General features: G+C 47.0%; 1 protein-coding gene across 2 annotated transcripts in view; it reads left to right on the forward strand.

Moving 5' to 3' along the window:
- The first annotated feature begins 1,199 nt into the window (after nt 1–1,199).
- TRABD (TraB domain containing) overlaps nt 1,200–14,139 on the forward strand; it is a 29,085-nt gene continuing 16,145 nt past the window's right edge. The window contains exons 1-3 of one of the 2 annotated variants that reach the window (XM_032208002.1): nt 1,200–1,255; nt 11,369–11,431; nt 13,509–13,587. In XM_032208002.1, coding sequence (XP_032063893.1) covers nt 11,408–11,431; nt 13,509–13,587 — 103 coding nt within the window. In that variant the 5' untranslated portion in view covers nt 1,200–1,255; nt 11,369–11,407. Of the gene's footprint in view, nt 1,256–4,905; nt 4,933–11,368; nt 11,432–13,508; nt 13,588–14,139 lie in introns of those variants that run through there. The other variant, XM_032208003.1, reaches the window with a different exon arrangement.

The raw sequence follows: 14,139 nt of genomic DNA on the forward strand, positions 1-14,139 counted from the left end.
ACACACTGCACTGCTAATAACTGAGGTTTGAGGGTATGCCTGGCACACTGTCTAGTTGAGCAAATCAGAATGAGGATAAAATGTGTGACTGGCTGTGTAAGGGACTTATTACGGGTGTGTGACGAGATTCAGGTCGCTGAGCTTTGTCACATGCTGCTTAGTCAACGCTACACAGGGATGTAACTGCTACCTGGCACATTGCAGCCGAGTGGGGGATCCCGTGTCATGGGCAGCTTATGGCTGAGCAAAGCTGATCCCTGGAAGAGGCCGGATTATGAACAGCCTCAGAAGCAATCAGCTGAGGGTAGCGGGGAGCAGGTGCACCTGCAACTGGCAGTGCTGGGACGGGGCGCGCTTGGATGCCCAGAAAAATCTTAAAAATCTTATGGCATCGTCCTAGGCTTTTGTTTGTTCGCTTGTATGTTTTCCAGAAGTTCAGGGTTGCCTATCTTATGCCTTTATTTGACTATGTGTAATTTGAAAGTCAGTGCTACCCTTCATACAGCTTGATGTGTGCTTCTACGGCACGCTGAAACTCTTATTACACAAAACGGAAAGTGAAATTCCCAACTGCCTCAACATGTCTGTGCTTGATCGCTCCGTGCCACGTGCTCGCGGACCTCAGCCCGCTCCTAAAACAACCTTGACTGGGATGTACACGTGGAGCGAGTCTCTCCCAGCCCAGAAATTCTGTGATTGTGTGATTGTGTGATTCCGTGTGATTGTGTGACTCGCACCGCAGCTCTGTTCTGGTGAACCTGTGCCAGGTGCGGTGCTCGGGCTGCCGGGCGGTTCAGTCACACTCTCACCGCCCGTGACCCGTCAGGAGCAGGGCAGGGCAGGAGGCAGGGCAGGAGGCAGGGCAGTGCCCGCACCAGCCGCTATCCGGGAGTCCCTTCGGGCTCATCGCTCCCGAACCCCTTCCCGGGGGCAGCCGCTCGCTGGCCGCCGTCACCGCCCGCCCCCCGCCGCTTCAGGGCGCTGCCCTCAGGCAGCGCCATAGCCTGGGCCGGGCGGGCGGCTGCCTGATGGCGGCCGGGCTGCGGGCGAGCCGCACCTGGGAGTTGTAGTCCGCCGCCCCCGCCCCCTTAGCACACAGCGGGCGCTGGCGGACTACATCTCCCAGAGTGCCCCGCGGCCGCCGGCCCGCCCCCTCTGTGACTGACTAATGCCGCACGTTGAGCCCCGCGCTGCCACCGCCCCCCCCGCACCCGGCAGCGCCTCCGCCAGCGGCGGCCCCGGGCGGGCGCCACAGGTGAGGGGGGCCCGGGGAAGGGGGGCGGGAGGGGGGCGCCTTCCATCGGCGTGGTGCTCCCGGGGGGCGGCGGAGGGGGCGAGCCCGGCTCGGGGCGGCCCCGCAGGGGGGAGACCCGGCTGGGTTGGGCTGGGGTTGGCGCAACTCTGCGCGAAGTTGCGAGGGGCGGCTCTGGGAGGGCGCTGCCGCGGGGCCCCCAAATCCCGGAGGGGCCGGGGGTGGCCTCGCTGCTCCGTGTCCTGGGGGTGCCCGGCGGGGCGATCCTGCTTGGGAAGCTGGCAGAGAAATGAGGAAGGAAAAAAAAAAAATCAAGGTTTCGTGGTTTTAATTGCATAAGGGGGGTAGGCCGTAAGCGGTCAGGGAGGAATGCCCACGCGTTGAGTGGTCTCGAGCTGCGTGAGTGTCAGTGAGAGCGCCGGGTTATGGTTGCGGCCTTTGTTCGTGCCCTGCCGTTAGTGGCTGACGGCAGACTTTCGAGTTTCGAGTTGCTGGCTGGGTTTGTCAGGCAGTCTGAGCAGCGTCTGGCGCTCGGTCTGAGCTGTGGGCTCAGAGGCTGCTGAACTGGGCGGCAGGAGAGCTGTAGGTATGCTTCAGTGCAGTCTGGCTTCCACAGGGCAAATACAATGAGATATTGCTGCTGCCACCACAGCTGTGAATAAAACACAGTGGTGTTGGCATCTTAGTTGTGAGAGACTCATCTGAATGTTTTTTTTTTTTTTTTTTTTTAATAGTATTTTCTTGAGAAAGCATTCCTAATTTGCTACTTGGCAAAAGTGAAGAGATTTGGGGCAGTCCTAGAGAACGAAAACAAAAGAAAAAGAAAGATAGAAGGCCAGAGATAAGGGTGCTCCGGATTTAATGGGAGTGGTATGTAGCTACAGCTGTCTGGTGTGATATCCAGCACGTACTTCACCAACCAGTGCTAGTAGGAACGAGGGGCTTTGCAGTTTTCCCTGTCCTGCCAGGATAAGCCCATGCTGGCTGGAAGCACCGGTGGTCCTTCACAGAAGATTTGGTACCAGATCACACCAGTGCTGAGGTCAGGCCTTCAGTTACTGCAGGTTTGTGTGAGGGGCTGCTCAAATCTCAGGTGCTGGGAACAAGTTAGTACTGTAGTTACGCGTTTGGACTTAACTCTAGAAGTAGGAGTGATTTTTTTCCCCGATCTATAAAATGAGTTTGGGGGGGGACACCTGACTTTTAATAATAACTGGAATCTGGATTTGTGTGAAAACGTGCGTGTCTTCAGTGACGAATTCTTCCTTTTCTCTTAAAATTAAATTAAAAGTCAGTGTCTGCGTTCTCTCGCATCCATCCTTGTTCTTTTTCTCCACCTTTAGCTGATGTGCTATGCATTTTGATTGAAGTCGCTGAGGGATGCGGGCACAGCACCTCCGTAAGAGCCCGAGTGTCTTGGTGACACCACACAGCAAGCTGCGGGGGCGATGGCCCTGGAGCTCCAGCAGCTCCCGCCTTCCACTCGCTGCGCCCCGCAGGCCGTGTGTGCAATAACCTTGTCTGTGCGGATCGCACGGCGCTGATCTGTGCTGAGAGGCGTGTGTCTGTGCAGGAAGGGTGTACGCGCTCGAGAGAGGCCTGCGCTGGAGCTGAACAGCAGCACAAACACTGACAAAGTTGAAAAATGGTCTCCACTCACCTGTGTGGTATGTACGGAGACTGCATCTTAGGTAGGATTTGTAGCTGGCCTGTTGCACAACCGGGAGCTGTCCTTTGGTACATCCAGACGGTACCGGTGGGACCAAAAAAGGGCTGTGTGTCGGGAAACGGGACCGGGAATTGCCGAGGGAGGGGTTTGTCTCTTCTGAGGGCAGCAGATAGGAGTAGAAATCATCTTTTGAGGGAAGATTTATTATTCTAATTACTGTGTGTCTGTAGGACCGAAGGGTTAGTGTCGGTGCGGGGTCCTGGCTGAAGGTGGCTTGCCTTCCTGGTGCTTTGTCTGGGGTAGGTCTGCCTTGAAACCTGACCCTGGTCCTCCAGCCCCCTGCTGTGGTCAGAGCTGAGTCTCCTGGCTTGCTGCAGGCACGTGAGCCCGTGTCGTGTAGCAATGTTTGCAGCTTTTGTGATCGCCTAATCCCTTTGGAAAAGAGTTGATCATGCTGATCGCCTTGATCCCAGCTATTGTTTGGTGACTGGGATGGAAGGGGCAAGCAGAAGAGCACTGATAAATAACGTATTTGGCAGCTGGTCAAAAATTTGTCCTACAAAATCCCAATTTTACACTCATAAGGATTGGATTTAAGTGCTTGTAATAAAAGTAATGACCATGAATGCCTGCCAGTACTCTTAGGACCCAGCTCCTGAGCATGTCACCAGGTGGCTACTAACACGTAGCTGCGCTGGAATAAAAGTGTGCAGAGTTCAACAAGGCTTCTGCAGCTGTTTTGTTTTGGAGCCACCAGCTCCTTGTCTGTAGCAGAACTTCTCTACCTTCCTCTTTTCCTGGCTGCTTGTGGGTAGTGAATAGAGGGGATGAACAAATTTGCTTCTCCTGGGGCTACAGAGAAACTGAGCGTGCAGCAGCCGTGCAGTTTTCCCATTGCCCTGCTTGGGAGACCTCTGCAGAGAGTTTCCCAGAATCAAGCGTGCTGTTAGGTTGATGGGTTGTTTCGAGTGGCCTGGAGGGAGGAGATAAGCTGGCTGGGTATCTTATCCCAGTCTGCTGATCTAGGAGAGTCTAATAACATAGTTTTGGCTCCAACTCTTCCCTGAATCCAGGTGGAGTAAAACTATAGGTTAAGACAGTGCGAGTTTCGGAGTGGCTGACCAGATTTGGGCTGCATCGCTTGGGTCTTTCTGCCTCGTGTTTCTAAATGTAGCAACCCCTTTACAGCCCCTTCAGTCAGTACAGACTTGTCCCGTTGTTTATGCTCGGTTCTGCCCTGCATTAGCGTTCTGATTTGCACCGGATTCATTCAGTTCATTGAGTAGCCCCAGCCAGCCTAACAGCAGCAGCTTCTGTCAGCACAGACATGGGAATGCCTTCTTGTCTTTCGGTGACACAGAACGATAGGCAGTGTTTTCAGTGCATCAGATAAAGTATTTTCAGTGCATCACTGTCCTGGGCCAGATATTCTCGTGTTCCAACACCTCCTTTGGAAAGAAGCTCTCTGACTTTTATATTTCTGCTTCCAAAGTATGCAGACGGATGTTGGCCTCGGCATGCAGGTACCTGAGTTCAGGCAGCGTGCATCGGCAGGGTTCGCTTTGCAGGAACGTCTCATTCATGCTCAAAGGGTAAAATCTGTATTTGGAGGTGTCTGAGTCACGAGAAACCAGGCCTGCAATCGCCGACCATCTGTGATCACAGAACCAGTTGCTCAGTTAAGTTCCAAAGGCGTGGGTTGTGTCAAAGAAATATGTGCAATATGTGGAGTAGGTCACCTTGGTGATGGTTTTGGAATAAGCTCCAATTCCTGGATTCGTGGCCATTGCGTTATTTGGCAGCCTCCTTTCAGCTGATGCATCCTTCTGAGTACAAGCAGTCTATCAACAGAGGAGAGACACCATTTGGAGCCAGCGTTAGTTTGTTTGTAAACACTACCAAGATTTCTGAGCCTAAGCATGGGAGAAGTCTCATCAATCTCAAACACTTCGTCTGCTGCAGATGGTGCTGAAACAAAGGCGTGGATCTATGGGCTGGCTTAGCCTTCCTGGTAGGTTAAATGGGAGCTGTGGAGGATACTTTGTAGGCATTCCAGACAGTGAGTAATGAGCCTGGTGGTTTGTCACTGGGAGAAAGGTTGTATCTTCTGGTCTGAGGTGTTGATACGCCTCTTGTGTTTACATAAAATGAGTTGTCCTGTTAATGGGTAGCAGCATTCAAACAAGGTGTTTATGCAGCGTATGATATGAACCTGGCGCACGCAGGCTGCTCCAGCTGAGCCAGATAGCCAGCGCTAGAGAAACTGCAGCTTTAGAATATGAAAGGAATGCAGCACGCTGAATGCATGTAGACATAAGTATGGCTTTATTGCTGTGTCTGAGGAGCAGACAGCCGTCTTCTGGCCAGGAGAGCTGGTGTTGGAGGTCTGGGTCAGGAGGCTGTTCATGAAACAGTTACATGTGTGTGTCTGCCACTTTTTGGAGTCTAGCATGGGTCAGGTCTGGTTTGGTACACACTAAGCAAGGTGTACCAGGTTCTCAGCTCACTGAGAACACCTCCTGTCAGCGCTCATCAGCTTGACCTTGAAGCAAGTTCAGTCCTTGGCGTAACTCTTGTGTTTCCCTCAGTGACTCCAGAAGAACAAAAATGAGTTACGTTGGCAGGCTGTTATGAGGAAGCCCTGTCCCAGGGATGGGATGGGATAGGGGAACAATCCTCCTTTGAAGGATTTAAAAACAACGGAAAATTCACATTGCAAAACTGAAATGCTTAGAGAGCTCCAAGAATCTCCTATCTACTTGCTTAGATCCCAAAGGCCGGATCTGTAGATGTATTGAAGTATGCGTGCGCATCAGTTCCGTGTTTGTAAAACAGAGAAGTACATCTAATCCCATCTCGGAGTTTGCAGGATTAATATTCCACGTACCGAGAGCTGCGGGTACCCTCTGCAATGCTGCTGAACATTGTAAGTATTTAAAGCAACAGTACAGACAGATTTGTTCAAGGGAGGGAAATTTAACTAAGAACTGTTGGATTTCTCTTTGAATACCAGGTGAAACAAGTTGTAGGAATTTTGCAGCCCATAATTTTGTCCTAGTTATTCTGATGGTGTCTGTGCGTCACAGAAAACACGGAACAACCGTATAGGACTGCAAAGAACCTTATTTCCCTTTTGCAGCGTCAACATGAGGGAAACAAATGCTGTGCCTGATTTTCTGCCTCGCTCAGAAGGAAGAAAATATTCAATAAAAATCTTTTTAAAGAGGAGCTGACTAGCTTGTTGCATAGGTAGGAACATGAGGGATTTTTATAAAAGCTTTTTTTATTGATTCACTTGGATCATTGTCTGAAGGAAGCAAACTTAGAGAAGACAAAGGATCAGATTCGGCCCTGCTGTGGGAGGTTACCTCGATGGACTGCCTTTCCACACCTGGTGATGTATCTGAATTTTCTCACTGAAGCAAAAAGGAATTAAATTGAAATAAAATGAGACAACGTTTATTCTTTACTGGCAGTTGGTGTTCTAGAGCCTGTGACTATCAATGACAGAGCTCCTGGTTTGTGAGCATACCCGTTGTCTCTTTGAGACGGGGAGCTATGAGTTTCACATGCCTAAATATGCAGCTAGAACTGAAACGCTTTGGTCAGCTCAGGCTGCCCAGTATGAAAAATGAGCCAGTAGTTCATGAGCAGGTTTCACGCAGAGGAAGCTCTGCTGAAGCTGTTCAACCTGAGGGGAGCTGGAGGACTGACATGAAGTAGCGTGGCAGGGAGGCCTTTCTCACTCTGCCTTTTGTCAGCTGCTGCAGGAGAAAGAAAATAAACCCCAAAGTGTAGGGGAAGAGTATAGCCCCTTTTCCCCAGTGCTGCTGGCAGTTTGAGTGGTTGCCCTGTGTGCACAGGTGGGACAAGGAGAAATGGAAATAGGTGCCTGCCAGTAAGATGGTTTTAGTCTTGCTGGTCATTAGGTGTTCTCAAAAACTCCTGTTTCATTGCCTGGGCATCTTAAGACTTGAGGAAAGGGCTGTGTTTGCTCATGGGTAAATACATGAGCTATCTTTTAATCACCCAGTGAACAGAGGGCCCCTAGGGCTAGCAAAGGTGAAACAAACACAAGAATACCACTTGCTGGAGGGGGCAGAAGGTGGCTGAATCAGGGGTTCAGTCATCAAATAGTCCTTTCAAGAAAACTGCAGAGGCAAAACCCGGACTTGCAGCTTCAGAAGGCTCCAGGTCAGGCTCTGTTTTGTTTCTTCTGGCTCCAGGAATTTTCTTGGTGGCACTGTCAACAGGAGTCATTCCGGGATAAGGCAGTCTCCTGGTAGATAAGAGAACAGAAATACTTTGTAATCTCTGATCTTTAGGAGTGCCTAGGAGCTACATCTGCCGCTCTGTCTGAAAGAAATGCACCATCATCTCTAAGATTTTCAGTGTGTGACTTATCTGATGAAGGCGCCGTACGGGCCTTTGAAGTAGCTGGAGGAGAAGGTTTTGATTAGTTTTGCATGTTCCTGCCAAATCCTACGGTAAGCAGAGGAACTTGAGGTTGAGATCTTGCGGTATATGTATTAGGGAACACAATAAAGAATTGTCCAAAGAGCTTATTTTGCCTATGGCTTTACAACCTGCGGTTGAGTTTGCTTCTGTTGCCTGGCAGGTTCTGCCCACTTCCTCTTTTACACCCCTTCCACCCCTTACCCCTTAACTTTGGTAGTCTTGTTTTTTTTTTTCTTTTCTTTTTTTTTTCCCCTGGTGCTGTGCAGACATCCCTCATCATTACCGAGACTCATACCTCCCTGCCACATTCGTTTAAAATCCTCCTCTGGGTTAGCAAGCACAGACAAACAGGCGCTGCCTGGTTAACTTCCTAAAGAAATAAGAGTAGCTGAATTTTGAAATAAGTAAATAAGCTATGAGGCTGAAAAATCAAGCTCAAAATGATTTGGAAATGCTCAAATTTTGTTTTTCCAGATGTTTGCCAGGATTTGATGTGAATCAGCACCCTTTCTCTTGCTGTCGGACACGGTGGGAGGAAGTGCTTACAGATTCACATGCTTCAGTTCCTTCTGCCTGTAACAGCAGGGTACATTTAGTCCTTTCTCAGAGGTTTCGGTATTAATATCTCAAGTACTGTGGGATGCAGATATCTCCTCTGAATACACAGAGGTATGGGGACTGTGGGTTTTCCACATGGGTGTGCCAGGTCAGCCTGGAGCCCGAGGTACCAGAGTAGATTCCAGAACGTGCCTGTTTCCTCTGATGTTGTTGCTGAGGGTGGTGGCCAGCTCAGTACCTGGCCATGTCTGTACCCTGGTACTCAGGTGTTTTATACCTGTCGTGGCTCACACCAAGCAAGAGCTTGAGCACACTGATTTTCATGGCAGTTGTTAGCTCGGTTTGCTGTCACCAGCAGGTTGTAGGAATTTTCTTCATGTTGACTGAGTAACCTGAGTTGCTGAGCATGTCCTGAGGCGGGGAGATCAGGAACAGGTCTTCTGTGTGGAAAACTCCACCTCCAGTGGAAGGTGAAGCGGGTCTAAGCACCTAGGAACCTGCTAGAAGAAAGTGGTGAGAGGCTCACCTGTCTGTGTGGCTGGACCTGTCGCCCTCTGTCCCTCATGGCCCTGTGCTGTGGGTTCCTTGCGGAGGCCAGAACCCCATTATGGTGGAGCTGGGAACACGCTGACCAGCTTTGCTCTCTCCACAGGTTGTGTGTTTCAGATAAAAAAAAAAAAAAAAAAAAAAAGTGCTAATTGTCATGAGTAAGTTCAGAGAAGCGCGCTTTCCAGTACTATATGCATCACTTAACCTGTGGTGAGAGCAGGGCGAGGCTTTCTAAAATATCACTCACTGGGTGGAAAATCACTTGGTGCTTCTGTGTAGAAGTTTATTCTTCAGCTGAAACTTGCAGTTTACTATTTTTAACAGCACTGCTGTCGGTAAGAGGCACGTTTTTGTACTGAGGTAGGCCTTCAACCAAGCCTAAACTTCAGTTCGTGCCTAGGGACCTCTAATCCACTGACAGAAAAACACTTCAGTATTTTGTGTGTAAACCAACTAAGAGCCAAGTTCAGGGCTGGGTTTCAAAGTGCACCCTGAAATGATGTGGTTGGACGTACATTTTTTGGTCAGAGGACAGCGTTGGTTTCAGCAAACCTCTGCCACATGTGGCTCCTTCAGCAAACCTCTGCCACATGTGGCTCCTTGAGTTCTGCTGCCACAGCTGTTTGCACAGGTATTTGGCCACCGGAGCTTAAAACCCCCTGGGGATGGGAAAAGGAAAGTTATGTCTGTCCAGTTTGGTTTGCTGCACAAGTCCAGGAATGGTTAAACTGGTCCAGCAGAGACGGGACAGGCTCTGCGTTCACCTCAGCCCGTGGTGCCACCAGGAGGCTGAGGCCAGGCTGAGGCAGCAGTGGGCGGGCCTGTGCCTGTCTGGGCCATGGGCCCCATTGCTGTGCCTGTGCAGAGCTGTCTGCAGGACACAAATTGTGAAAATGCTCACAGAAGAAAGAGCAACTTGGCTTCACCCACCATTTCAGCTTGCTCTGACATCCAGCTTTCCTGCAATTGACCCTTTAGAAAGGGGGAAGGCAAGGTCACAGGGTTAAACTTAAGCAGTGCTTTGTAGCAAAAGCCATAGGGCAGTTGAAGAAAATGTCTTAATGCTGCCTGTGCAGGGTTCTTCCATGCTTTCAATAAATGGCGTGTTACCGAACCTTTTGGACTGTGTGCAGCTTTTGTTTTTACAAGGTACTTACTTCACAGCTCAAGAGCTATCTGCAGTTGTTGCCTGCTCAGGACATGGAGCTCTGCTGGATTTCTCAGATTTTGCTCCAAAGAGTGTGCAAAGCCAGGTTTTTGGTCACTCTGGGTTTCTCATCTCCTTTGCATCTGTGGTCTCCAGTTTGCTGGTGACCACTAGTATGGGCAATGTGAAGGTATGAATTGTTGAAGCCTCTCTGTACCATGTAGAGATGTGCCAGCTGTCTGAATTACATGTGCACACAGCTAGCTCTCCAGCCAAATGCTCTTTCTAGAGAAGCATTTTTTAAGCAAAGCTAGAAAGCAATGAAACTTGCTTCAAAATCAAGACTAGAAACCAGGGTGGAGAACACTGATCAGACTCATCAAACTTCTCGGATTTGGGGAAGGGGAGGCTTTTGCCACCATGTTTGTATGCTAGAAAATGCAGCTGCCTGGGTGCCAGGCATCTTTCCTCCTACCTGTGCACAGGGCAGGAGTTGAACTTGTCCCTCTGCTCCTCAGAGCAGGGCTATAAATGTGTTGTCCCGATTTGCTGGCCAGAACTGCTCTCTGCTTGACCATCCCTGAGATGCACATGCAGGAGGAAGGACCAGATGTCTCAGTGAGGTGCTGCTCATTCTCTTTACAGGCAGAGAGAGCAGGGAAGGTGGGAAATCTAATAAAACCTTGCAAGGTGTCACTGGTGTGTGCAAGGCTGCCCAGCATGTGCAGCAAAATTGGTCTGTTGGGTAGTAAAATGCCGTTTGTGTGTACAGAACAGGTAAGAGGGAGGTAATCCAGAAAGCAGTGTCATTTTTTTCCACAAATGCTTAGATTATTAGCAGATTAGTTGTGAGGATAAGCAGAATGAGCACTGGCCAGAAGTTCAGCATCTTGTGCAATTCCCTTAGGATACCATCAAAGTCAAACCCTAGTGCTTTGCCAGCTTCAGGGGTAACTTCTGAACTTGAAGAATACATGTGGAGGAATGAGTCTTGAAACAAAGAATGGAAACTATTCACTAAGGGTTTGAAAATGGGATTTCTGGTGTTTTTCACATAGCCATGCTCTCTCTGATGTTCTGGCTCTGATGTATTTGTAAACTCATATGTGATACCATGACACAGACCAGATAATAATGTGTGTGGCTTCCTAGTTGAGTATTAAGGCTGACTGCTTTCCTATTCCTTGCAGCAGTGAAATACAGATGATTCCTAAAATTCACCTAAGAGCTGTCTTAACACAGTTCATTTGGACGAGGCTGAACTACTGACCTGGCTGACCAAGGTTTTTGCTTTTGCTGAAACATTTTGTTGACAGCCACCCCGTGTTCTTGATTGCTTAAGAATGAATTGGAGGAAAAGGGCATTTCTGCAGAATCTAGGACAGCAAAAAAAGCAAATTCTGAGTTCCCATGAAATTCATTCTTATTCCAAGTGTTCTCTGTGTGTGTGTGTGTGTGTGTGGAAAAACAGGGTGGTGTTCTGGTTTTAGGGCCAGCTCAAAAATTGGATTAATAAGACGATTCGGCTTTACTGCCTTTTTTTTTTTTTCCCAGCAGCGTTGAAAAGGTGACTTCTGACAGATTTTGAAACATCTTCAGTTTGTTGCTTTTCAGCTTCTGTCAGAGAGTTTATAGAAATGCCTGTGCTTCCCACCCCGCTCTCTTCCCAATTCTTAAATGAATATTTTGGGTCTTGTAATCAATTTTTAATTCTCATCCGTTTTACTTTTTACAGTTCTTGTGAGGTTGGTGAAAATAAGTCTGCAGTCTAGGGATGCAAGAGGAGCAACAGCCTGAGGTAGGTATTGGAGTTGAAGGGGTTTTCTTCTTGATATAATTGAAGGAAAGGTCGAGACTCTGAATCAGTCCTGTTCATGCTTTGGGAAGGCTTACAAAGTCAGGGATCCAGACAACTGATGTGACACTATTTTAAGAACAGGGGTGAAAGGTTCAATGCTATTGTTTTGCCACATTTACATTCTTCTTTTTAGGGTCCTTTTCTCTACAGTTGCAACAGTTAGAAAAGGCCTTCTGTGTTAATTTAGTTGTAAGTGAAGCATGGCACAAAACAGGCTAGCCTATTTGTTTAAACCTTTTGAAGAAAAGATGTCTTTTGTGATTAAATTACACAACTTGATTGTATATAAATAATCTTACTGTACAAGGCTTAAGTACCTTGCCAAGTAAACTCAAGTGCTTCTTTCTGCATGTTCTGTTCCTCTTCTTTCATATCTATGCCATCTCAAAACCTTTGTCTGGTGTAGTAGGTGAAGTTTAGGAATTTTTTTTTGCTACAAAATATAAGAATGTAGTTTCATGTGTTAACTTTAAAAATAAATAAATTAATTAAAAATTGGGTGGGTGAAAGGCAGACTCCTAATGGGGTCCTTAATGTTTTTTCCACTCCACTGTTGTTATGATGACAAAGCCAGCACAAGCGGCAGAGCTAATTCCATATGTTATATTGATACATTTTTAACAATATTTTTGTGACTAAAGTTAGGTATGCAAGCATTAGAGTCGAGCCATATGTTGTGATCAGAATCTGAGCTGGTGTTAAATTAGATCTGTGAGCGTAACTGCAATTTGCACTTGTCCATGAACAGACATTGCTTTGTAGTGAAAGGGTAATGTGTTGCTGTGAATGTTTTAAACTTTGTACTGTAGAGATGTACTTTTTGGCTACTCCGTAAAATGCAATGACAAATTCTGCCTTACCTTCAGTGGGGCCGTGGTAAGACAAGTAGAATTCATTATCTGAAAACTGCTGTCTAACACAACAGAATATGAGAAGAAAGTGCTCTTGTTGAAAGCCTTCAGCAATTGGATGTGCTTTGTAGACTCCTGTTTTAAAACTGGCCAGGTTAAGTACAAAGTTAATGAAACCAGTCATTGCCACTAAAAAGTTGACATCCTTCGGGAGAGTCTGGCCACCTGCTCGCTGGTTCACAAACACTGCCTTTCATTTGGAAAGTACTTCATTCATTATGGATTCACCTGCTGTCACTAACTTCTTGACTTAATGTTGTTAAGGAACTCCAAATTCTCCTGGTAATCATCTTGATTCAGCTTAGAATTAATGCAGTTGCCTAACGATAGCTTATAGTTGAGCTTTCTTTGATTCTGAAGTCTTTTCCTGCGCTATCTGCTTCTCCAGCTTGGGTGACATAGGCTGAATTGTTGGAATTCTTTGCAAGGGGTTTAAAAATTGCACATTAGTTACAGATAAGACTGGCTTTGCTAGTTGAAGACCTGGCGTGTACTTCTAGGGATAGCATTTTAATGTTGGTCTTTGGAAGTGTTTTCAACTACTGTCTTGTCCTGTAGGGAGGAAAAATATGCAGATGCTTAATTTCTAATCTTTCTGGTTTCTGATATGCATGAAAGTGAGTATAGGGCCAGAATCTCTAAGGTTGGGCCCACATGTTAAAATACTTGGGCAGACTTCTCTTGAATGCAAGTGTGTATTGAGAGCTGATTAATCTGTCAAGACTAACAAAAGGAATGCTGACTGGTTGGTAGTTAAGTCAAATATGCCTTTTGATAAGTAGAAATGGTGTTGTCAGGGCACATTCTTATTTCCAAAGCACAAAACTATAGTACATTTAGAGATAAATTTGTTCTTTTTATTGTAGAGTCATTTTTTTTTTTTTTTTTTAATTCTGTGTCAGGTATAAATACTGTCTCTCATATTTACGTAGCTAGGAGAAAAACAGTTATAAAACCACAAATGTTTTGCACTGTTGAGACTGCTTAAATTATTTAGCTGCTTGCATATTGTATGTAGGTTCAAATCAAGCAAACCCACAAGGGAAAAAATGTATTAAAACATTTCATTATAATTCCCGGCTTCCTTTTGACTTTGTCTCATACAGGCTGCTGCAGATCCAATGTCCTCCTCTGACGCACCAGAAGATGGACCAAAGGAAACGTCAAGTGTATCACAGAATATCTGTATGTTTCTGGTTTGACTGGGGAGGGTATGCCACACGGGGAGTGTGTTCAGCTAAATGTCCCTGCCTTTTCCTTACCTAGTGGCTCTTAGTGCAAAAGGGTGACGTGAACGAGGCCGTATATGACTTAATCTGTTTGACTGGGCCTTTCTACAAATCATGCATAAAAAAACAAATTTGAAAAGAGCAATGACCTACTATATTAATGGTCAGTTCGCTGTTCCCATGCTTTCAAAAAAAAAAAAGTCAAATCGTTTTTTTTATTTAAGAGAGATGTTCATTTATTGTTTATGCTTGGTCTTTGCTCTGTGAGCCAAAGATAGATAAGTCCTTGTTTGATTCAGTGTTCTGTCATACAGTGTTACATAGTGGAATAAGCTGTTACAGATGGAACCCTTTGCCCGTTCCAACACGGTAATTTTTTGATATGAAGGCCAAGCCTGCAGGATGTGTGAATAGAAGTATTCCAGCCAAAACTGTCTTGTGAAGCCCAGGAGGGGTATCAGCCTTTACCCTTTAGTGATTAGGATCAGATAATAACAGACATTCCTCT

Source organism: Aythya fuligula, chromosome 1 (assembly GCF_009819795.1).
Source record: "Aythya fuligula isolate bAytFul2 chromosome 1, bAytFul2.pri, whole genome shotgun sequence".
In the NCBI taxonomy this organism is placed as follows: Eukaryota; Metazoa; Chordata; class Aves; order Anseriformes; family Anatidae; genus Aythya; species Aythya fuligula.